We start from the raw sequence: 27,227 nt of genomic DNA, 5'->3' as shown, positions 1-27,227 counted from the left end.
ATTAATTAATTATTTGGAATTAAATCGTTTGAAATGTAGATTTGTAAGATAATTAAAAGATATCATTTTTATTTTTTTTTGTGTAATGTTACGTTACCTAGTTAAATACCATAGACTACCAATCAATACCAAAAAAAAAAAAAAAAAACAGAGAGCGATATATTCTGTGTAGTGTGTACCTAGCCTGAACACGATTTACACGTAATCAATATTTTTTATAGATACTTATAATAATTGAATTAATAAATTTACTTTAAAATGAATTATTTTATTCAAAAAAATACTAAAAATAAAATTGATAATTAGTTTAGCTCATGCGTATATAGGCCCATGCCTTAGTATACTTCATAATATTAATAAGTTTTACGGTTTTTTTTTTGTTTTTAATTTTTAAACTGAAATATTGACTTTTTTCATTTGGATAAACTAAATTTTATATGCAAATATTAGATACATACCGTTTGTTGGTAAAAACTTTTATACACATACAGTTTATGATCAAAAGTTGTCGTCCAACCCTTTTTGTTTACAATAAACATCTGAAAGGATAAATTTGAAATTCAGATGTTGTCGCAATTCTTGATACCAGTTCAAAACTTTGCAAATATTACATATTTCTCAATATATTTATTTAAAATATATGTATTTAATATATTTATGATATATTATATTATATACTAGCTGATCCTACACGACATTGTCCATAACAAATTAAATAATGCCAGCAGATTTACCTTGCCTTAAACTTTCTTAAATTTAAACTACATACCTACATATTTACACATTAATTATTTGACTGGTTTTTACTAAATATAAAACACAGGTCTAAAACTATAGAACTAATTAATTTAGCTAAATACTATTAGTTACACGATCGTTTGTATTTTATTAGTTTGGAAACCCTTTTAATGTTATTTAATATTATTCTCTGGTTATTCTTACTTTCTGCAATACATAATACGTAATAAATTCAACGAATTAAAAATCACAGTGAATGGATCAAATTAAAAATTTTATTTATAAAAAAGATTTAAAATATAGTATTATAAAACCGTATATTATGATATATTCAAACATTTCAGTGATATATATGTATTATGTATGGACTATAGATATTATATTAAAAATCGAACAGTCTTGGCACATTGGTTAAATCAAGACACACAAGGACAGATTATTTTTTAAGTGCGAACAATATAAAATGCTTGATGTTGGCCACTTCTATAGTAGACTCTTGATAAGTTTTAAATATAATTAAAACGATGACATGTAAAAATATTACAGAAAAAATATCTCGGTTAGGAATAACTCCAATAAATATCTTTAAAAAATATTCCAATTATAATTAAAAACATCATTAAATAATCAAAACACAAAATAATACGTATGATATGTGTACTCATACTTATATAATAGCTTCAAACAAATCTATATAGTTCTTGAAAAACTAGCAGGGTGCCTATTCAGTTGTATTTTTAATCCCCCTAAATTAATGAGAGTTATTTTGTAAGCTTATGAATAAGTATAATGTAAAGAATAAAATATAAATTATATAATTGATTTATTATAACACGTTTTATCAGTTTATACATATTTTGCTCCAATTCATATTGACAGCAGAACTGTAAAAATTATGTACAAAAAACAATATATTTTCAAAAATATATATTGCAGTAATCCTAAAAAAAGCGACAATGGATTCAGAAAAAGTGCAATATAGTTTATAAAAATTTTGTATTTTGGTAAACTAAGAAAATGTGAATATTATAGTATATTATATATATGCACAAAGTATAATATTTTATTTTACAAGCGTAAATAAGTAACAATAATTAATAGTTTGTAAAGTTAATTAATAAAAAAATCAATTAAACATACCATACGGCTCTACTATTTAAAACGGATAAATTAATAATTTAACAGCAGTTGATGAACTCTTCGTATCATTTGAAATATACATCAAAGAAACATTTTATACTTTAAATAAAATATTTACAAAGTTGTGAAATTAATTGAATCACTCTGACATGATTAAATTCTATTTAAAAATTTAAATGATCTACGATGAGTCTAATTTTATTTGTAGTCATATTGCAAATATATTTAACTCTGCATTAAAAAATACTTCTAAATTCTAATTAAGCATTGTAGCTTAAATTCTGTTTAAGCCAGGTTAAATAAATCTATAAATAAAGGTTACTTAAATTATTATGGTAACTTCTGTCTTAGTAAGAGAATCTATTCTCTTCAATTTAAAATATAAGACTTTTAAAAGGATCAATGTAAATATAATAAAATATTTTATAAGCTATTTTAAACTTAACAAATGTTTTAAATAATATTTTGATGGCTAAATAAAAATGAGTGTACCTACCTATATTATGTTCAAAATAAATCTGATGAACTTATAACCTGCTCATCAGGTCAGTTTTATTCTTAATATACTATACCTTATAGACCTACCCAACGATGTACAACGATATTTTTCAACATAATAATATTGTATTTAACACAATTATACGTTGTTTAGATACGTTCAAAGTTATTATATTATTTAAATTTCTATCATTGTTTTTGTTTCTAAAACTTATGTTCGACGTTATAATTTTAAGTTATAATATGCTGTATATATTTTATTATTTAATGAGAAAATAGAATCATTAATTATTTAAAAAAGCGGGTAAGTCGTGGATGTCGCTCTGCTGTACAGTAGGTTACTGTAATGGATGTGATTTAATTTGAATGCAATGATAGGTATCATTGTATACGAAAAACGATTCTGAACGGAGATGATTTGTCAGTCTAGGATATATTATTTATTTATTTATAATATATAAACGCCAAACGGCAATTTTTAATTAACAGATTAAGTTTAAATTAATAGATATAACAAAAATATAATAATACAAATACACACAAAATTAGAACATATGGAAAAAAAAAACACAACATAATATAAACTAAATGGTAATACCTTAATTTAGTAATATAAAACTATAATACAACATATTTATAACAATTATATTATTTAATTACTTATTAAAATCAAAATTAAGATTGTTCAGAGTACGAAGCATTCTGTGCAAGGGGTGATTATGTCCATATAATGTATTGTGAGTTGGAATTTGGAAGAGTGCGTGATTTCTGGAGAAGAAGGAAGGGATACGAAGACATATTTTAGAGAGGAGATCGGGTGCATCTAAGGTGCCACCTAGGAGCGAGGTTATAAAGTGCTCATCAGCATCTTGTCGACGAGTTGACAGCATTGGTATTCCCAATGAACTACGAATTAAGGAATAGTCATGCGTAGGGTGAGGTATTATATTTAAATATTGTTATATATATTCTATTTTGAAACAAATGAATTATTTTTCGATTAGGACGCATTTTGAATAAGGCATGGTTAATCAATTTTTCCAAAAACATTGCATGTAGTTATCATAATTCATAATACTTTATATTATCATAGATATACATATACCTGGTTTGAGGATAAATCGTTATCATTACGCGATTTCATAAAAATTTAAAACTCAAACGCTCAAAACATTTTTCCTATAATGACGCTTCAAATTTTCTCTATAGGTATTTGAAGCGAAACTTATGGAAAACTTAATGTTAAATTTTATAACCTTAGACATAAATACAAACAATATTATGAGTTTTTAACTACAAAATAATTTGCAAATATTCATGGTTTTGACGAATTTTTGTCAATATTTGAAATTCAAATGCTAATAAAAATTTAATTTGAATTTCCGGTGGACATTTTTTTTGTGATAAAGATTGACAAATTTTTAAGGAATCTTGTATTAAATTTTCAAATCTTAGATTTAAAAAAAAAATTATTTATGAATTTTTAGCTTAAAACAATTTGTGAATTTTTGTGATTATTACGTATTATGTCAAAATTCAAAATTTGAATGCTTATAAAAAGATTTTTAAAGAGTTTTCGATTTTGTCGAAAACTAATTGTGCGTAAAATTTCCCGTTTTCCCTTAATTTTATTTTGTTTATCCCGATTATTTAAAAAAATGTTGAGTATGTTTTTCTTTTGATCCCCCAAAGTACCAACAAGATTCACATTCTGATCCAATAAGGTACTGAAGTCGAAAATCGGAGCACTTTTACTGCCCCAAAACGAGATGACAGACACAAAAAAAAATATATTCATGGTTTTGACGAATTTTCGTCAATATTTGAACTTCAAATGCTAATAAAAGAAAATTGTGCCTATATATTCTTATAATTTTTTAATCACTATAAGAATAACTTATGAGAAACTTTGTATTCAAATTTCAAGTATTTTTATTGGGCCAGAAAAAATTTATCGACACTTCAAAAAAAAATTTTAGTAAAATTGAAAATTTCAGTTGTCTATAAATATCTCAAAAAAGTCAAAATATTTTGAAAATTAAATCATGTAAAGAAAATGCCAATCTAAATAACTGGTAAAATTTTAATGAATCTACGACTAATTCCTTTTTGAATAATAACAAATATTTAAATTCGTTTGAGGATAAATCATTATCATTACGCGATTTCATAAAAATTTAAAACTCAAACACTCAAAACATTTTTCCTATAATGAACCTTCGAGTTTTATCTATATAGCTATTTGAAGGAAAACTTATGGAAAATTTAGTGTTGTATTTTTAATTCTTAGTTATTAACATAAAAAATTTTAAGATTTTTCAACTTCAAAATTACTTGCAAATATAAGCGTTTTCGACAGATTTCGTAAAAATTTGAACTATAAAAGCTTATAAAAAAAATTGTAACTAACGAATTTTAATTTTTTTTAGCTACAATTAGAACAACTCATAAGGAACCTTGTATTAAATTTTCATGTTTTTTTGGTTGTCAAACATTTTTTTACCGACACTTCAAAAAAAAATTCTCAAAAAAAGTCGAAAATTTTTGAAAATTAAACTGTATATAGATATCACTAACATTAACATTTGGTGAAAATTTCAAGTATTTACAGTAATTAGTTTTTGAATTACAACCATATAAATATATCGATTTGGTCGAAAACTGGTTTTGCATAAAAATTCCCGTTTTTCTGTCATTTTTTTTTTGTTTTTCTCGATTTTTTTGAAAACTGTTGGAAAATGTTTACTTTTGACCTCTATAATGCACCAAGGATATTCACTTTTACATCAGAAACCACCCCCAAAGTTTGAAATTGAAGCATTATTTCGACTAGTTATGCTGTACACAGACACAAAAAAAGAAACACACATCATTGTAAAATCAATACATTCATCACTTCGTTCAGAATCTAAAATATCATATTATTATGTTGATGCATTTTCAAGCTAAGCTTATAAATATAATAATATAATATACCTAACCTATTGTTAAATACTCCAAGACAACCGTACAAAACATTAATTATTCAATAAATGCTAATAAAAAATATATATTTATAGATCTAAATATAAATAGCATTATTTGGTAAAGCTCAATTATGAAAATAATTTTATGTAATTATTATACTAGAAGACAAATTATAAGTCACTATTTATTTATTTTATCATAAAAAAACCATCATTTAAAAACACTAGGCAATAATATTTTTTTTCTAGTTAGTAAAAATAAAGTTTTGGTTTAATTGTATTATACCTTATGAAAAAATACGTATTTACAAATCCACAAATTATGTCATAAATCTTAATTATTAGTTTATCTATTTTAATTTTATACCAGTAATTATAATTTTACTTCAGCATATTATACAAGTAAAATATGTATTAAGCACATCAAAAACTTGATACGTAACCATGGGAACATGACTACTGAACCGTCAAATGGATTAGATAATACTGATTTTCAATTTCCTAAAATCAGTGGAATCCTTCTTCGGATTCATTAATATCAATGAGAGTAGAGAACGTTGATTATTTTTTTCCCCAGTTGTATAATTAAAATTAAAATTAGCTTACATCAGTAATATTAAATTCAAAACTATAGTACGAAAAATTATATTCAACTAAGATTTGTATTTTGTATATAAGTTGATTTATGTATAATCATAATAATACCTAACCTATTTAACTCCGAGTTATTCGGTTTTTACCATTTCTGTTAAAATCTAATTCCAAATTAAATAATAAAACTGGATGAAAATAATTGACACTTATATGAAGTCTAAATTATAATAATTAGTATATTATTTCGTAAATATTACGAATTAATTATCAACATATTCAAATGAATATCTATTTTATTATTATGTACTATGTATAATTAATAGTTTCATACATAATTAATGGAAAAATCTTAGGTATAATATTAGATAAGTAGGTAGTAACCAAGACTTTTGAAACTTGTTGATTAATATTAAGAAATATTTTATTTAGTGTTTTTATTTTATATGATAAAAAAATAAATAAATAAAAATTCATCTAACTCTTACATAAATTTACAACCAGTGAAAAAACGACAAAATTAATGTTAAGAAAGCAGATTATGGAGTGTAGACAATTGTAGAAAACTCGTTAAGACCGCATTTGATCCATAAATGTAATTTCTCCATACCACGTATTAGAAAAAATTAGCATAATAGAGAAAGAGGCCGATAAGTTAGCTTATAGAAGAATTTTATATTTATACTACATGTTACTTCTTGAATTTGTTAGATAAATAGCGAAGCAGATTCGAATGATTTATTTATTTCAGTAAGGGTTAAGACAATTTGTCGATGAGATTTAATCTTTTTGTCTTTACTCACTTTAATATATTATGTGTACTTTAGGTATGGTTAAGTCTTAGCCAGTGCTTAAAATTCCTTTTCTTGGAATTCAATATGATATGATGGTTTTTTTCTGTTGTAGAGTATGGTATCAAAGCCATTAAAATATTGGTTATTTATTTATATTTTAACAATGGTATGTTTTATAATTTTTTTAATATGTAAATTAACTCATTAGTGTGCTTGATTTTATAAATATGCATTTTTGTTCATTTTCTTCATACGTACAAATCAATACTTGATGTTTAACGCTATGCTTATATTTTACTTTAGAAATTCCATTGTACATTCTATATTATTAAATTAATAAATGATTACAATATTTACAAAATTATAATATTTTTTCAATGCAATTACTCGTTTATCGACCATTAATAAAAAAAAAAACATTTTAATTTTTTGGTTATATTATCTATATTATTATATGTATATACATGTCACTGCAGGTATATAAACACAAATTTTATATTAGACTACTGACGTGTATACACTACACACAGTGGCTCAATATTTCAAACTATTTTTTTTTTCAGCGTTGTCTTGAGTGAATAAAAAAAAATTTATATATTTTCTATCTTTCTTATTACTTATTGTTCCAGACTTAATTCTAAAGGACATTTATCAAAGTCACACGCAGAGCGTATTTACTATTAGAGCTGCCCTCAGGCTAATCCACAAGTTACAACTGATCTTAAACAATAAATTATTTTTCTACGCTTTATTTATAAAATACAATTCTCTAATTTTTTCGTTTATTATAATTATAATGTATTGGTTTATTACCTATGTTATCATGCGATATTGCAGTTACAAATAGGTATAATAAGTATATAACTAATTTTATTCTTGATAATTTAGTTTTTGCATATAATTAAAAAAATTCGCCGTTTATTAACTAAGTAAACGATAAAAAATGTATGATTGAAAAACAGTCACTAAACATAATGCCTTAATCTACTAATTTTTAAAAATATTCTTAATTTTGCTTTGAATGCATGATGAAATCGTAAACAGTAAATATAGTTTTTTTTTTACAAGACAAAAGTGTTACCCACCCTAATTTTCTAAATACCAACACGGTATGAATAATATAATAATAGTATCATGTATAAACATGATAAAACATTTTTATATAATTTATTGTAAACCATTATTTATTGAACAAAAATCTCATAGTATATAGTATTATTCTGTGATAATTAAATTATGCTTCGAGGAAACTTATAATTCCACAAAATTGACCTAAAGGCTTCGCGGACACATTCAAATTTAATATTATTAACTTTATTTTAATGATTGGGAAGACTTATTTTTTTTTTTTAAATTATTATTATTGATATTCCTACTATTTGGGGTGCCTTTGATTTTTCTAGTAGTCAACTCTAATATAAACAAAAAAGTTTGGAAATCAATGCTAATTATGTACTATACATCAAAAACAGATTGAATAGAGTTTATTATGTGAAATTCACTGCAATATTAGCCAAACAGGTAATCAGTAATCACTAGTCACCAACTGCATATTATTTTATTTTAAACATCTCATTAGAATATTAGATCACAGAAGTAATTTTTTTTTTAAGCTAGAAAATTGTACAATCTGTAAAATATTGATTAACAATAAGCATAAGTGATTTAAGAATTAGATAGAAAAGATAAAGTAACAAACAATAAGTTAAATTAAATTACAATTGTTTAGTTCAGTTCTGAGGGTCATCCATTGATGGTACTTTTTGATATTTTTTATTTAAGGTAAAATAAACCATAGTACAAATCCGTGTTGATCATTTTTCAGTCCCTGTGAATACTCCGTTGTTGATTCCATACTGTTTTTATTTAAATGTAATACCATTCTAAATAAATTCATCATCAAAATGAACTTCTAATTTAGGTTATACACTTATATACAGGGTACTTTAGGGTTAAAATTAAAGGATCTATTTAATGCATTAAAAAATATAATATCATTTAATTGCAATGGTCAAAAGTCAAATATGTTTATTACGCAAGCGCATATATTTTTGTGTGTGTGTGATGTGTATGTGTATACAGTTATGCACAATGACATATCTCTATTCTATAGCAAATATAATTTGATATTCAGAATAGCTTTCCTTACAGATCAGGGATACTGGTAAGGATGTTATATATGGATAGACCTCTCAATATATCATTCGGTTCTACAAAACCCACTATTATTCGGTATCCTTTCTTAAACCCAATCACTATATATCACCCAAACAGTTCAATGTAATAGCTGTCCAGAAAAATGTTTAGAACCATGTGTCTGATAAATAGAAATCAATTTAAAATACTTACCAATATTAAAATTGGAAGATTATTAAATAATTTACCTACGTGATATTTTTTTTTTTCATGGTGTTTCCTTAAAAGAGTATCTTTTAGATGTATAATTATTAATTAATATTTAATAATTATTAATTATTAATTAATATTGAAAGCCGGAATATTGTTAAAAAAAATATCGAAAAATCACAATTTCACCATAATGTGTACAGTATTGAGTAACTATTATTGTTTATAAGTAAAACAACTATATAATTTTAAAAAAATCATTCATTTTAAAATTGTATTTTTATCAAAATTACTTACCAGTATAGTACATTGAATGCATATATTTTGTTTTATTATTATGTTATAGTGACATTAGCGTTGAAAATAATCGATGTACTTGTGCCAAGATACGCGGACTTAAAACAGTCAGTAATACTTGGATGCAATTTCGACGTTGGTCATGGTAAATTATACTCCGTTAAGTGGTACAAAGATGATCACGAATTCTACAGGTTTGTTCCAGAGGATCGACCAACCATCCAAGTGTTTCATCTTCCTGGTATTATATTGGATGTTAGTATTTTTTTCATTTAAAATCACTTAAACAATTGGTAACATGTACTGTATACACTATAAATTAATATAAATATTTATTACATCATAAAAATTTAATAAAGGGTTAATAATATTGAAAAGAAACATAATATTAAATTATACCTGCTTAAATAACTTATGTTATATTCTTATAATAATGAAAAAAAAAAGCAGACGTTATAGCTTCATGAAATATACTAACTAAATTTATTTCAAAAAGAAGAAAAATGTATAAATTTGTTTTTCTAATTAATATTAATTAAATTAAATTATGCCTATCAAATTTCCATTAGTATTAATTATATTCATTGAAGGATTAGTAAAAATATAATTCAAAAAACATAAATTTGAGTAGGTTAATACAATAAAAATTGATATTTAGTTTTACAATTTTATTCTTATTATTGTATAATAAAAATAAAACAGAGATATTTTATATAATTATTGAGAAATGATCATAATTCCTACTCATAAACAAAAATGAAGCTAGTTGTTTGTATAGTTGATAATTAGTTAAGAGATAAATATTAAAAAGTCATTTAATTACTTAAATGTTAATCGTTTAAATTCTTTCTCTTTTAAATAAAATGATATACGATTTAATTTAAAAATCTAATAGTTACCAAATTAATAATATAAACCAATGTATTCATATCTAATAATCAAATAAGGTATATCTAGAAATTCTAAAGCATTATTAATATTATATATATATACAGAACACAAGTATAAAAATAAACTAAATACTGACAAAAAATTATTTAATTATACATATATAAGTATATGTAAAAAAATTATTTTTAATTAAAAATTGTAATGTCACATTTGTTACGGAAAAATTAAAATAAATACAAACGTCATATTTTTATTCTAAAATACTTAAATCTTTATTGAACAATTAACGTTTGAAAAAATATAAAATAAATAAATGTTTGTTTGATAATTGTATTTCAATCACTTACAATAAAACCGGTAATATAGTGTTTATCACAAAACAATCTAAATGTGGTAAATAATTCTTTTGAATTTTTGAAAAGTATTTGCTTTTAAAATATAAATAAATCTTAGATAGTGTTTTTTTCATTTTTCAAATTTTTATTGTTTCAACATATCTTTGTTTTTACAATGTTCTTTTTTTAAGAAGGTAATTTAAAAAATAAAAATATATTTTTTTAAAGTAATACACTAACAAATTAACGCAAACTAGAATAAATTAAAAAATGAACATAGCTAAATATAAAAATAAACGAAAATTTTATGTACTTACCTAATATTATGATAGTAATAATAATACAATGGTACAATGGTTAACAATATATTCTTCTCAGTACGTGTTCCGCACGCGTCTGAGCAACACGCGTGTGTTATCCTATCGTAAGTGCGCTTTTATAGCTTCGATAGCCAACAGAGCGACGTCGATTTGCAACGATATCAGGTATAATAAAATTAACAATTAGTGATATAATACACTGGCATTCTCAATTTCGAAATGAAAAAAAACCTCCCTAGCACAATGACCACCTCATCAAACCCCAATAGAACCAACACTCTGTACTCTATAACTAACTCTATAGGAGAACAAAAACACCCACGACTATTAACAGTTCAAAAATTCCCACAACTCCTTCATTTAAAAGTAATAAGTCAACCTTAAATATCTCATTAACCGCGTGAAGCGCAATCGCGACGAATATTTTTGAATAAGAAAGAAATACTTGAATCACTTTTGGCTAAAACTCCAGTAATCGTAATAAATGGACACGAAATACAATTACACAGGCTGTTAAATCCATCAAAACATTTAGTTATTTCTAATGTTTGGCCGTCCATATTTAAAGGACCATAACACTCAAAAAAATAAGTCTATCTTAAAATATAGTATCAAGTGAAATAAAAACAGAGATACCATTAAAATATGTTAACAACTATTATTTAGCCTGCGGCAGTCATTTGAAAAATACGCGTGACGTCATAATTTCGCCGCCGCCGATTACTCTGTAGTCTGTACACGAATACGAGGGTAAATGCGAGTCTCGCTATTTAAACGCTTATAACTCGGCTAATACTCATTTAATGAGGTAGACCTTTATAATAAATTAAAGTTCACAAATGTATCTTCATGAAATCATGTATTTGACAATAATATGTTAATTAAGTGATTTAATTAAAAATACTGATATGAACACAAACACATAAAAGTATAATGTTACTAACTACACCTAAATATTAAAATAAGTTATTATCACTCGTCTAAAAATAATTTTGAGCATATTTTATTGTACACATAGACACAATAATAAACAAACATAACATTATTCATATATTGAACACGAACGTATGGTATAGACACGCGCGTACGTAAGTATAGACACGAACAAATCTAAAAATACAAAAATATTTCTAAGAATGTTTATCATTCGTTTATAAATAAACCGTTTAATAATTCTACTGTAAAATAATATTAAATTACAAATTTAGGTTTAAATCTATAAATTATTATAAAGGTCTACATCGATAAATTGAGTATTGGCCGAGTTATAAGCGTTTAAACGGCGAGTATCGTAATATTCCCGTAAAAGCGTGTAAGCGGCGCGTGGCAGCGGCGAAATTATGTTGTCACGCGTATTTTTCAAATACCCATAACTTCCTAAATATTGGACGCAAACAGTATCAATATTCTTTGATGATTTAGTTATATTTAATAAAAATTAAAAAAAAAATGTTTTTTCTTAAGTTGTGTAGTTCTAACACAACAATCCCGCAAGCGCTCCAAAACTTAGATATCATACCCGCATCTCAAATTAATCACCCCAAAGCCGGAATTAACATCGAGGGATACGAACACATTCTAAATTTTCACAGACAGGTACTTTCAAGCATGAAGACATATAAAAACTCCACGGGTCATTGATCTTAAACCATAATCAATCCAACTTTAGAATTTTTTCACAATTTTTACACAATAACTTGCTGTTGCTATACATGCCACAAAAACCGGACACACCTCCAATACCTGAAAAAAATATTTTCTAAATGGACTAAACTCACAACTGACGCATGATTATTGCCCATCAGTACTTCTAGAAAATACATCAGAAAAAATTACCTAAAAAGCTGAAACCATCCTACCTCTTCAACTTACCCAGATAGACCTAATGGCTGATAATACACTCATGGACTGGTTAGAAGAGACCACCATCCCGACAGATATAGCGATAACCTATATAGCGATAATCCTTTCAAAACATCGGGGAATCCTCAGTTAACACCTCAGAATCCAACTGAAATGACAAAAACAAAAGACCTTAATCGAAAACGACCTCATCACCAAAGTCTCCCACCACGAGTGACACTTCAACCCCCCCTCTCCTACTATCAACAATAATCCTAGCAAAAAAACCTAAAATAAGCTCTCATTCAAACTCTTTTCCACAAGCAGAAAATAGCCAGATAGCTGACACTTTGAAATCAGCAGAAAGTCTCTTCCTTAACACCAACAATGACTCAATCTCACTTTTGCAATTTCAGTATTCTTCTTCTTCTTCTTCTTCTTCTTCTTCTTCTTCTTTCTGGGCTTTTACAGGCCTTTAAGGCCCATCGCCGCAACAACATATTGTTTCCATTCTTATCTATCATTTGCACATTCTTCTGCGTTTCTTACGTTCAGGAGTTTCAAGTCTTCCTTCACTCTATCCACCCATCTTTGTCTGGGGCGTCCTCAAGGCCTCTTAGTGTCGGATTTCCATTTAGTTATTGATCCAATCATTCCTTCTGACCTCCATACATGTCCCGCCCAACTTATCCTCGTACTCTTCAGGGACCCAACAATTGTAGGTTCCTTGTATAAATCATCCAGTTCCCTGTTGCCTCTCACCTCATACTCTCCATCGTTATTTCTCTTTGGACCGAAGATTTTCCTTAATATCTTTCTTTCGAAAACTTCTAACTTTCCTTCGTCCGATTTTGTCTTGGCCCATGTACTACATGTATACAGGGCAACCGGTTTGACTATAACTTTGTATAACGTTGTTTTAGACTTTATTGATAGTAATTTTGATTTGAAGAGTAGCATTAGACTATAGTAGCATCTATTTGCTGCTGTAATTCGCTTTTTAACTTCTTCGTGGCTATTAGCATTTTCATTGATCTCTGCGCCCAGGTATTTGAAGCTCTGTACCCTTTCAAATTTGTAATCATCAACTTTTAAATAGCTAATATTGTGATTTATTCTCGATAGTTGTTCATTGTTGTTCGTTTTTATTCCTTTGGCTTGGGTTAATACCTTTCGTATAACTGATTCTAATGTGATATTAAACAAAGCTGGCGATAGAGCGTCTCCCTGTCTGAGTCCGGTCGTCACTAGGAACTCATCTGATACCTCTCCTCAAAAACTTACTTTACTTTTGGACTCATATGCACACGCTCTTATCATTCTGACTAATTTCGCTGGTATTCCCATTTTGTTCATGACATTCCATAGTTTTTCGCTATTAATCGAATCGTATGCTGCTTTGTAATCTATGAACATAAAGTGTATGTCTTTATTGAACTCGTGCCTCTTTTCAGCTAATTGTTTGATGATGTGGATTTAATCGAATGTTGATCTCCCTATCATGAACCCAGCTTGATGTTCTCCTATTATTTCTTTAATATATGAATTGTTTCTGATCAGAAGAATGTTAAATAGAATCTTATAAGTTGTGTTTTGCAATTTTAGTATATAATCAAAAATTTTACAATCAAATCTCTTAACATACACTCTCTAGGCAAACAAGTAAACTTCGATATTCCTACCGTCGTAGATTTATATAACGGAAACAATTTGGCCAAAAATAACGGATAGCAGAATGAAGTCCAAGCTTATAAAACTATCCAATCTTCTCTTCCAAAGATTGCCGCCCCCTGATAGTATTTAAAAACCTACATATCTAATACTAGTTTAACAAATTTCCACAATACTCCAATGGAACCTTGAATGGGTTTTTCAAAAAACTCGACGAATTGAAAATTATTATATCAGAAACCCAACCCGAAATAATATGTTTGCAAGAAACTAACTTTAAATATGATATCACAGAAAAACTATCTAACTACAATGGACATGGTAAATACCGAGTCGATGGAAAGAGCAAGTGGAAGAGTAACAATATACATTAAAACTGAATACCCCTGTAAAACTATCATTTTAAATACGCAACTCGTAGTCATAGTAGTAATAGTAAAGATAAGACACTTAAAAATTAACGTACGCAATTTTTATACGAGTATACCCAATCAACACGACTTCGCTCAAAATGACATTGAAAATATTCAAACCAATTACCTTCTCCTTTTATTATTACTGGAGATTTTAAAAGTCATAACAGCAGATGGGGATCTAAGACTACCGATAATTCATTCCAACGCCTAAACTATGCCTCCGCATGATTAGAAGTCCTAGGAACACCATTGTCGATACATTTATGATATAATATAGAGTATTAGACAAACTTTATAAATAATTGAAAATTATTAAATACAGCATTATAGGCACCAATGTTTTCCTAAATTGACCACAATGTTGGAGGAAAAAGTGGAGGGTTTCTATGTTCGGTGTTGCGCACTATACGACGGATTTTACCTAATGCATAATTGTCTTCAAACCACTGTACAAAAGTGCTTGCATTGTTAGGCATAATTTCTTTAATCTCTTTGAATGCATCAGGAATTTTCTCTTCGGGCAAAAATGCAAGAGACAACATTTGCCGAACTTTGATGCTGAAATTTTCATTATTTCTATACTCAATGGATAGCCCAAGACCTTATAATTTTCGCCTCGCACTTTGGCATAAATGAAATAAACAACCTTTACTTTTGGACAACGGAAACTCATGTTTGCTCTCGTTGGTTGCAGCCATCTCATAGTCACTTATTATGTATTCAGGAGCTAAGTTAATACTATTGTATTCAGAAAAATCAATTATATCCTAAAAAAAAATAAAAACTATTAAAATATAATATTGCTATTAAAAAACGAAGCACATTAGTAAATAAAATGTTGTATTTTCGTTATTACCTAATACATCTGACTGTTACATTGCTCTCTTTTGCTTGTCATAAGAACACACACTAGAGGCAAAACCCTAGAATTGTCACCGTAGCGAACTTGGGCGTGAATTGTATATAATTGTTTGAAAATAGTACCTAGGCACTGTTTCAAAAGTACCATCAACTATCCAAAACATTGATTGACTGAGTTTTTGAATGTTGCTTACAGTAGAAAATACAAGTATCTTATCTTCACAAAAAATCAATAGAAAATAAAACTAAATTTAGATTACATAATTATTATGAAAATAATTAACACACATATTGTTGATTTTTTAATGAGAAATGGTTGATTAGATAGTGTTTTTTTGGGGTAGGGTAAGTGTTGGCCGAAAAGTGAAACTGGCCGAAAACGGAATGGTACATTTTGGCCGAAAACGGTGACGCCCGTTTTTTTCAGATCAGCTGGTATATTGAGCCCATCAATATAATTTAAAATATAAATATATGACATAAATTCCCGATTAAATTATATTATTTAAAGACGATTTTTTTTTATTAGGTATTATTAAATATTACCTATTACTATACAATATTTATAAAAATCTTTTTAAAATAAGTGAAATTAAATTAATATGTGCTTATAATATTAATGTCGGTATTTTGGTTGTCGGTCGATTGACCTTATCGGTTGATTGTCTTGTCAGTCAATTGTCCTGTCGGTCGATTGACCCAAAACCATATATAATATATATGTATATGGGCAAATGGTACTTCCTTTGATGCTAAGCATTTAGCTGCCTATACGGCTAATTATTCTGAGTCATGCATGATTTCTTTAAAATATTCACAATAATGCGAATCAATTTTTCCTGAGAAATCTAATAAATTGCGTTTCGTACACATTTTTACTGTGACCATATTAATGATTATGCAGATTGTTTTACTTACTCATAATATTAATTGTAGATAACTTTAATAACTGTATAACTAAAATATAAACTTAACAGAAAAAAACCGTTTTATTATTTTTTTCGAAACAATACTACCTGATCAATAATCACACTCTAAACAGTTTATAGAAATGGTAAAACAAAATATGTATTCATATAAAAATAACAAATTATTTGTAAAGTTATATTTGAAAATTAAATCAAATTAAATAATATTTTAAAATATTGTATATATTTTAATTTATAATTATAAAATTGGTTTCATACTAAAATATAAATTGAACAGCAAAAAAAAAACAGTTTTATTATTTTTATTATAACAATATTACTTAATCAATTGAAAATAATATAGTTGTCAATAATGTAATCTTAACCCAATGAAATAAAAATTTTGTAACCCAATGGCCTATGTCACCGAGGGTATATTTCGTTTGATAAAAAAAAAAAAATAAAAAAAACTACTTAATCAATAAACAAATTACATATTATATACAGTTTATATGAAAAATATTGAAATGGTTGAACAAATATATATTCATATAAAAATAATAAATAATTTGTAAAGTTATATTTGAAAATTAAATCTAATTTAATCATAATTTAAAATATTGTATATATTTTAATTTATAACTATAAAATTAATATCATTTTAATTAAGTTCTTAGAGAATTATTAAAAAAGACACGTATTGTGTTTAGTAATAAAAATATATTAGGTACGTTTTAAAGACATTTTTTACTTTGTACTTTTAATACCTTTTGTATATACTGTATCTACTTTTATTTCTTTTTTGCATTTCTATTTTATTATTTATTCTGTAGTTCTAAAATAAATTATAACATTTTCTGTTTGATAATAATATAGGTAATCATTGGAGAAAAGGCATCACTAGAAATTTAAATAATAAAACCAATAATTTTTCACATAATTATGAAGCTATAACACATTAATAATATAATATGCCATTTTAATTTCTTTACTCAAATAATAAGTCTAAATAACTAAAAATTTTCATTTCACTTTGATCATAAAAGTTTTTATACATTTTCATTTATAAAGGTAAATTTAAAGCATAATCTAACCAATTTATATAGCCATTTTATACGAGATCAGGTACTAATTTTTATTTTTATTCAAGCCAATTTACAGGTAGTAGATTACAGTTATTTCTCATTTAGGTGAATAATATTTTTTTGTCCATGATGATATAACCATGATATAAATATAATTAATAATGCTATGTTTTTGTAGTTATCTCATTGTAACATGCGAAAAATCACACTAAGTAATCTCACGTTACAAACTAGTGGTGTTTATCGATGTGAAGTCTCAACAGATGGACCAAAATTTGAAATGGTTTTTAAGTCCGCAAACATGAATGTATTAGGTAAATATTAAAACATATCAATAAATTACATTTTTTTTTAAATAAAGATTACGATACAAATATTTTTAAGACTATACTATGTACCTATAGAAAATGCTAATATTAACATTTGGAGAAAATATTAAGAATCTATATAGCTGTTTGTTTTTGATTTACAATAAATTCGAATTTGTACGAAAATGGTTTTGGGTTTTACATAAAAAATCCCGTTTATCCATAATTTTTTTCGTTTTTTCGTTTAGTAATATTTTTAAAAAGGTACTAAGAATTTTTGCTCTTGACATAAAGTTAAAAACATTTTTCAAAAATTGTATTTTAAGAAGCGCTTACTCAGTGATTGGTTGGCTGACGAAAAACTGTAACTGAAAATAAAATAGTTATAATTATTGATATAATTTTAGATACCTATGCATTTTATGTTTGGTCAAAACCACCCAAATAACTAAGTTAAAAAAGTTTAAGGACTCACAAGTTTAAGCACATAAATTCATTGGCATTATTAAATTTATCACCGGAAACCCAGTACATGATCAGTGAGCGTAAAAGCTATATGTACGGTGACCAGACGTACTTATTTTATAAGGACAGTACTGTTTTTTGGTAACATGTCCTACTGTCCTAAATAAATGGTCGAAGTATACTTAAATGTACTTATTTTTAATAATTTAATAATTGTAAATGGAAAAAAAATTACCTAAATTCAAATTTAAAGGATTTAAAAAAATGCTGTCATCAAAAAAAAAGTTTTAATAGGTACCGTGATATAGTGTTAATATTGTAATCACGGCTTTAGATACTATCTAATAATAATATAAATATAATAATAATAATCTAAGTTCTAAAGTTGTCTTTTATTAAGTATTTATTATTATAAGTCTTGTTTTTCATGAAAATCACATAATGAGTAGAGTTACCTATATATAAAAACACATATTTTATTTTTCACCGTTAGTGAGATTAAAAATCTGTGATGCATATTTATGTTTAAAAATAAATAAATGAGTTTAAATTAATATTTTATTGTTATGTAATTATATTGATATATATATACACATAATGTATTAGCCTATATTATAATGTACTGTTTTTTCTCTTTTAATATCTGGTCACCATAGCTATATGTTACTGGCTTTCCGTAAAATTGTTGGTAAGAATGTCTAATATTACGATACCGGATAGGCATATGCAGTTAGAGTATTATAATCTTATTATATATTAATATTATAACAATATACGCAAAAGTTTCAAATAATCTCACAAAAACAATCATTATTCTTTGTTAAAATATCTAATTTCGACCAAAGTAGGATTAAAAATGCCAAAAAAAATTATGTTATTTTATCTTTTAGTTCCTTTGGTTGAAGTACGAACTACTTATGAAGAACATTATTTTATATTGTCAAGTTTTAGGTGTAAAAATTTTAAACCAATGTATAATCTTATAACTATAACATAATTTAACAATTTTATTGTATACCTATTTGATTTCCATTTTAGTTAAACAGTATTTAAAATATTATTGTTTACAAGTAGCTATATATGCCTATATATGTACAAATAACATCAAAAGATCCATACACAACAATGATTGATATAATAATAAATAATGTTATTGACAGCATATCCGGAAGGGAACCCTTTGATAGAGGGTGTACTTAATCGTTATGCGGTTGGCGATCTTTTGTCGGGAAATTGCACGTCCTCCAAATCTTATCCGCAACCGTTGATGACATGGTACGTCAATGGCGTTCAAGTGAGTTCATAAATATTAGTAGAAAATTAAAATCTTAAGCTTAAATTAGCTTAATTTTAATCGACGTCATAATATGACCATTAAACTACATTTTCTAAATAATTCAAAGTAAATATTATCAATTTATAAAAACTAATATAGTCATGATTAAATCATCATAGGTATTAAAATTTACATCAAAATATCCTCATGATACATGAAAATATATAATTTTTTTTTATTTATTACAGAATTTTTTGCAAACATTTATACATCTTAACACTTTTAAGTTGCAACTTGATAATTTATATAAAAATAATAATAATAATAATATTTTAAATAAACAAAATATAAGTATTTTTACGAACTGTGATCTGATCTAATTTGTGTATGATAAGTACATTTGATAAACTTTAATATATAACAACATGAAATAATACAAGGACGGAGACCCACAGTTTGATGCCTCAGACTTAAGGGGAAAAGACAGGAAAGAGTTTTTGATTTATTCAAAAGAGATCAGAATTTAAAAGATCCCAAAACCAGTGTCTTTTTAAACGGCATAGAAGGATTTCCAGGAATGTATTCACTGGTCAAAGTAGAAACTAGTGGATTTTTATGTTTGTTTGATTTGGTATGGATATTTTTGTATGGTTCTAGCTGTGGAAGAAACTGTTTCGATTTTAAGCCTTCGTGCAGTGAGAGATTTGAGACGCATGATGGCGCAGATGTAAGATGTTATTTGATGAAGGAAAATCGATTGAAGTGCCTGAATGGTTCGTATTTTGGTAGCCTTAGCACATTTCCATATTTGAATGCCCTATAAGCTCAGATAAGTTTTATAATTGAATAGTATATTAATAATTTATTGTTAGGTAATTAAAAGTTTTTATTTGAGAATTTGGCGTATAAAATAAAGTCTGGTGTTTAGCACCTTTCTTTTGGTTTTTTAATGCAGTCTATACTCTATAATATAATATGTTAGAGCAGTGTAAAATTAGACCTGAATATAATTCAATTTCAATTTCAACTTCAATTGTTACAAAAATATCAAATATTTCTGGATAGTATTCATTTGGGTAAACCTAGATTAATTTTAATATAAATATAATATCATGTGTAAAGTTGTCAGTATAAAGTTTAACGTGATGTCATAAATAAATATGGAGTACCTACAAATTCCTACATCGTCCAAAAATTATGTTTAAACATTGTTGAACACCTTTTGGACAAGTTCTACTAACATTAATTGTAATTCCAACTTCACTTCCCTAATTTATTTAAGATTATATTAGACATTCCCTATACGCCAAAATGTATGGGTTATGAGTTATATTATGACAAAGAATAAGTGAATGAATCGTACATAAAATAATTGTAGGTATAGACATTTATTAAGTTGACTGACAATTACCTATTTTATGATTACAAAAAAGCGTTTGGACACAAAATAATGTGAGGCAATTGAGAATGATGTTGCTAAGTTAATTATAAATGACTTCAATCATATTGAATAGAAAGGTTTAAGGCAGATAATAAAGAAAATAATTATTAAAATCAGATTAAAATATTATCCTTATTGCTATATTATTAGGGTCACCGAATTAGATATCCATTGATCGTGGATATGTAATGATCAAAAATGTATTATTATAGTAATTAAATAATTTATTAACTATAATATGATCACGATTTAAGGTAACACTAAATATCTCAGGTTAGGTTTTTTGGGAGGTGATAGGGAGTACCTAAATACATGTTTTCATATAAATTTCAAATTTTTAACATTTTTAGTGTGCGCTTGCACAATATAACTTACATTTTTTTTAAATAAAAAAAATTTTTTTCTACATATTTGGGTAAATTATTATTTTTTAAACATTTATCGTACTAAAAGTTTTTTCTGTTTATACAATAACTCACCAAGTTAGAGTAAGCCAAAATTTGGATTTATGCATAATTCATGTTTGATTAAATTTTCATTTAAAACCACTAGAAATAATAAAATAAGAGCTAAATAATTAAATATTATTTTTAGAGGATGATATATGGATATTTCGTCAATTGTATTAATTAAATGTATGACAAAATATTTATACTGATAATAATAATATTAATATTATAATAAAAAATAAAATTTATTAACTAAATGTATCTTATGAATTGTTTAATTCATTCATAACTTATGGGGAAACCTCCATTATGTTCTAAACATGATTCAAATCGCCTCAAAAATTCAATCAAAGTTTCAGCCTTGAATTAGTCCTCACTTAAAATATCACATGCTACCTGTATTTTGATATTTAAATCATGAAAATTGGCATATAGATCTGTATAAACTACGGTATTCAAATATCCAGAAATATTAATATGTCTTAATATAGTTTCATTTAGTTAATATATTTTATTTTTTAGTATAATATTAATATTACTGTTATCACTTTATCAGTATACATATTTTGCTATACATTTCATTAATACAGTTAACAAAATATAATACATTAAAAATAACGTTTAATTATTTCACACTTATTTTATTATTTCCTGTGGTTTTAAATGAAAATGTTATTATTCACGAATTATGCATAAATCCAAATTTTTGCATACTCTAACTTGGTCAGTTGTATGAACAGAAAAAAACTTTTGATACGAAAAATATTTTTAAAAAAATAATAATCTATCCGAATATGTAGTAAAAAACAGTATTTCTATAAAAAAAAAATGTAAGTTGTGTTGCACTTGCACATGCTCACACCAAAAGTGTTAAAAATTTGAAATTTATCTGAAAACATGTATTTAGGTACTCCCTATCACCTCCCTATCACCTCCCTATCACCCCATTTCAATACAAGGCCACCCACCTGAGATATTTAGTGTTACTTTAAATGGTGATCACACTGTAATACTGTATATTATATAGTAACTATATATAATAATTTATACTACATCATTAGGGGTAGCCATTAACCTTAATTTTGGAGTCGCAATTCACGAAGCTATTTCAAAGTAAGCCACATTGTTAATATATACGTGTTTATAAAATGAAGACACATTTTAATTTTATAATAAATAAAGGAAAATTTATTTTTTAAACTTCACAGAGCATTATTGTTCAACAGGTACACATTATGAAATAAGATTTTACCTTGAGAAATACTTTTTATATTATATTAATTAATTTTACTCTAAGCTTAGTGGCAAGAGCCACATAAGACTCACACAAACTAGTCTCGTTGAGGCTACCCTTGTACTACATGTTAACTTTTATTTCTTGAATTCGATAGTCATTTATACTAATTTTTAATTAATAATATTATATTATTAATTCATTTTAATATTCTTTATATTTTTCTTTTATTTTAAGGAACTTTATATGTAAAAATAATACTTAAATAATGTTGTATTACACTTGTTAGGATGAGTGTTTTAGTTGAATACTGTAATATTATCATTATTACTGACTTATGATACTCAAAACCTAACATTATTATCTAATTTCCTGATGTAAATTTAATTGTGTTAGTAATAAGTTTATTTGGCAATATCAGGGAAAATGTAAGTAATAATCAAAAAAAAGAGTTATAATATAGTGTATGTGTGTTCGAAAGAGGAAATTTATCCTATACAAATATACAATTTTCATATAGGTGCAACTAAATTAGGGGTAGGATGGTAAAAAAAGTACTTAGTGGCAGCTATAACAAAAATTATAAACATGTATGACTGTTTTGGGAAGCCTACATGTTATATGGTATACATTTTATAATTAATACGAGTTTGAGGTGGAGAACACATTCCAACCGTGTGTTGCAGGTTACTTGGGAAAAGTGTTGTGTTTTGTATAGCAAGAAGAGAGCCAGAACACTAGATCCTCCATAAACAAATTACTTACATAGGTAGTTGGATGACATACATCACTACGTTATACACATTTAGAAGGATTATGCAATTTGCTACACATCAAAAATCCGACTGTCAGTTAGGTACCAAAATACTTTTTTATAACTTATATGATGTAATATATAAACTTTCGACTTGGAACTCTTATAATATAAAAATCATAAAAATTGTCTAACTTACCTATATTTCGTTATTAACAAAATACGTATGAATAATGTGTGACTAAATTAGTTTTTTATTAAATTATCTAATTTTGCATGCAAAATTATTAAAACAATATTGTATTGTAAAAATGTCAAAACAAATAAATTTAGATAAAAATGTTTTTATATTTATTTTATTTGGTATATAGGCTAGCAATAATCAAATGGAGAATTATCCCGTGTTGGTCAATCCTGAAGGCCCTTTATATTCAAAAGCAGTAGGCATTCGATTTAAGGTATGGATTTAAATATGTTTATACTTTTTCAATTCTTATATATTTTACAGCAAAATATTGAAATTTAAAAATAATATACTATTATAAATACGGAATAAAAACCTATAATAAACTTAGAGAGATATAACAAACCTGTAAAGGTTACACAAAGACCCTGACATAGTTTTTGGATCATATTTCCAATATGCAGGTAGCAGGTACCTAAAAGCGTAACGTGCGTATACATAAAAGACAAAATTACCAAATATAAAGGCATTTAGCATTTTAGCATAATTGTGATTTTTAAGATACACAATTATTTACAACCCGTTTCGAGTGTACATTAAATAATGTTGGATCACATGATAGTATCACACAAACATCAATTACTTTACATGTGACTATGTGAGAAATTGTGTTCAATATGAAAAAATTATGCTCTAAGCAAAGACATATTTTATTTGAGTGAGTTAATTGTGTTCTGATCAGCTGATCAGCTAGGAGGCATTGCTATTAAATGGTCTTCAAAGCAAGGTTTATGTTCGAAGCGATAAAAAATGTTTATGTAATAAGTAAATCATAAATGCTTGTTCGATTGGAAAAAAATGCAGTTTTGAAGTGAACACATTTTGTTTAAAGCTAATAAATTTTATTCCTAGCTTCGAACTAAACACGTTCTTGTTTCGAGTATGATTTATTTCATTTCGAACATTTGTTTTTCTCTTTGAGAATAAAGAGTAAACATAATTTCATTGTTTTGAATACAAATCATCTTGCCTCGTGCACAAAAACCTCTCACTTCGAATAAATTAGTTCTTCACTTCTATCAACAATCCCTCGTCGTTTCAAATATGATATTCCCTTACTTTGAATGCATCATTTATTGTATGCAATGAAGTAATGTATTTATTCGCCCAATGTAAATAAAATTGAGTTAAAAAAAGCGGGTAAGTGAATGTCGCTCTGCTGTACATTAGGTGGTGGGGTGGACCTCTGACTAGGGTAGGTTAGATTTGAATGCAATGTTAGGTATCATTGTATACGAAAAACGATTCTGAACGGAGATGATTTGTCAGTCTAGGATATATTATATTTAAATATTGTCATATATTCTATTTTGAAACAAATATTTTATTTTTCAATTAGGACGCATTTTTCATAAGGCATGGTTATTCAATTTTTCCAAAAACATTGCATGTAGTTATCATAATTCATAATACCTTAATACCTTATATTATCATAGATATACAAATACCTGGTTTGGTTATCTCAAAAAAAGTCAAAATATTTTGAAAATTAAATCATGTAAAGAAAATGCCAATCTAAATAACTGGTAAAATTTTAAAGAATCTACGACTTATACTTTTTGAATAATAACAAATATTTAAAATCGTTTGAGGATAAATCGTTATCGTTACACTATTTCGTAAAAATTTAAAATTCAAATGCACTTAAAATTTTTCCTATAATGATGCTTCGAGTTTTTTCTATAGCTACTTGAAGGAAAATTTACGAAAAACTTAGTGTTGTATTTTTAATCCTTATAGTTATAGACACAAAAAATTTTATGATTTTTCAACTTCAAAATTACTTGTAAATTTTCGCGTTTTCGACAGATTTCGTAAAAATTTGAACTATAAACGCTTATAAGAAAAATTTATGACTAACGATTTTTAATTTTTTTAGCTACAATAAGAACAACTTGTAAAGAACCTTGTATTAAATTTTCAAGTTTTTTGGTCATCCAACATTTTTTTACCGACACTTCAAAAAAAAATTCTCATAAAAATCGAAAATTTCAGATGTCTATAAATAACTCAAAAAATTTTGAAAATTAAACTATATATAGATAACACTTACATAAACATTTGGTGAAAATTTAAAGTATTTACAGTGATTAGAATTTGATTTGAATTTGAATTACAACCATATAAAAAAATCGATTTGGTTGAAAACTGGTTTTGCGTAAAAATTCCCGTTTTTCTATCACTTTTTTTTCGTTTTTCTCGATTTTTTTGAAAGCTGTTGGAAAATGTTTACTTTTGACCTCTATAATGCACCAAGGATATTAACTTTTACATCAGAAACCACCCCCAAAGTTTGAAATTGAAGCATTATTTCGACTAGTTATGCTGTACACAGACACAAAAAAAGAAACACACATCATTGTAAAATCAATATATTCATCACTTCGTTCAGAATCTAAAATGAATGATTGCAAATAATTTTCCACTAAAAATAAAAATGCTAATTTTTAAACACTTCGACTTGAAAACTGTGAAAACTGAAAACAAACTTAAATTGAAAGTTATAAATAATGATCTGTCAATATATAGTTGACAATTAAAATTTTACATAATTTGGTATGTACACTTTTTTATTAACACCACTTTATTATTACTTAAATATAATATATTATCCAGCATGGCAAAACAAACAATAAAATAAGCTCAACAAAAAAAAATTCACAAACAAAAATTTTGAAAAAGCAAAAGTTGAACTCAGTTTACTTCTCAGCTTATAATTTAATCAATAGTGGTCCAGTTTACTAATTAAAATTTATTTTAGTACCTAAAAAACAATAATCTAATGATTACATAATTTTAAGCACTCCCTTAGTTTAATCTATAAATTGAGGTTTATTAAATATTGTGTCTAATGAATAGGTATCTAATGCTTTTAAGAAATATTAATATTGATAATATCGAATTCATATTAGGTATTTTATTATTATTAGATATAAATTAGACACATTATCATGATGCATATTATATATTTAAATCTAAATTTAGGTGATACTATTTTCATATTCTATCTATTAGACATTCAGAGATGTCAGTGTGTCACGTGCCCGTTTCCCACTTGTTTTATTATTTAAATAGTTGATAATTATATAGTATAGTATACTACACTATCTATTTAAACAGTTTTATTATAATTGCTAGAATGGCCTAATAAATAATAATTAATAGATCGATAATTTTCTATGAAGCTCTTACTTTCATTATCATGAGTGTAAAATATTTTGAATTTCTTTATCATGACGACAATATCGTAATAAAGTATTATAATTTATTAATTTATCCATCAACAAAACTAGTAACATTTGATAACATTAAACAATTGTACTCATTATCGCTTATAATATAATTTTACAAACAAAT

At 26.0% G+C, this 27,227-nt stretch overlaps 1 protein-coding gene across 1 annotated transcript in view; it reads left to right on the top strand.

Moving 5' to 3' along the window:
• LOC107166592 (uncharacterized) overlaps nt 1–27,227 on the top strand; it is a 54,018-nt gene that overhangs the window by 26,367 nt on the left and 424 nt on the right. The window contains exons 2-5 of the mRNA XM_089221440.1: nt 9,420–9,625; nt 17,878–18,013; nt 19,633–19,766; nt 23,998–24,084. Coding sequence (XP_089077566.1) covers nt 9,420–9,625; nt 17,878–18,013; nt 19,633–19,766; nt 23,998–24,084 — 563 coding nt within the window. The remainder of the gene's footprint in view (nt 1–9,419; nt 9,626–17,877; nt 18,014–19,632; nt 19,767–23,997; nt 24,085–27,227) is intronic.

This window comes from Diuraphis noxia, unplaced genomic scaffold (genome assembly GCF_037042655.1).
Source record: "Diuraphis noxia isolate RWA-SAM2 unplaced genomic scaffold, SU_Dnox_SAM2 contig0002, whole genome shotgun sequence".
NCBI lineage: Eukaryota > Metazoa > Arthropoda > Insecta > Hemiptera > Aphididae > Diuraphis > Diuraphis noxia.
The sequence above is the reverse complement of the archived record's forward strand: the minus strand, read 5'-3'. Positions and strand labels throughout refer to the sequence as shown.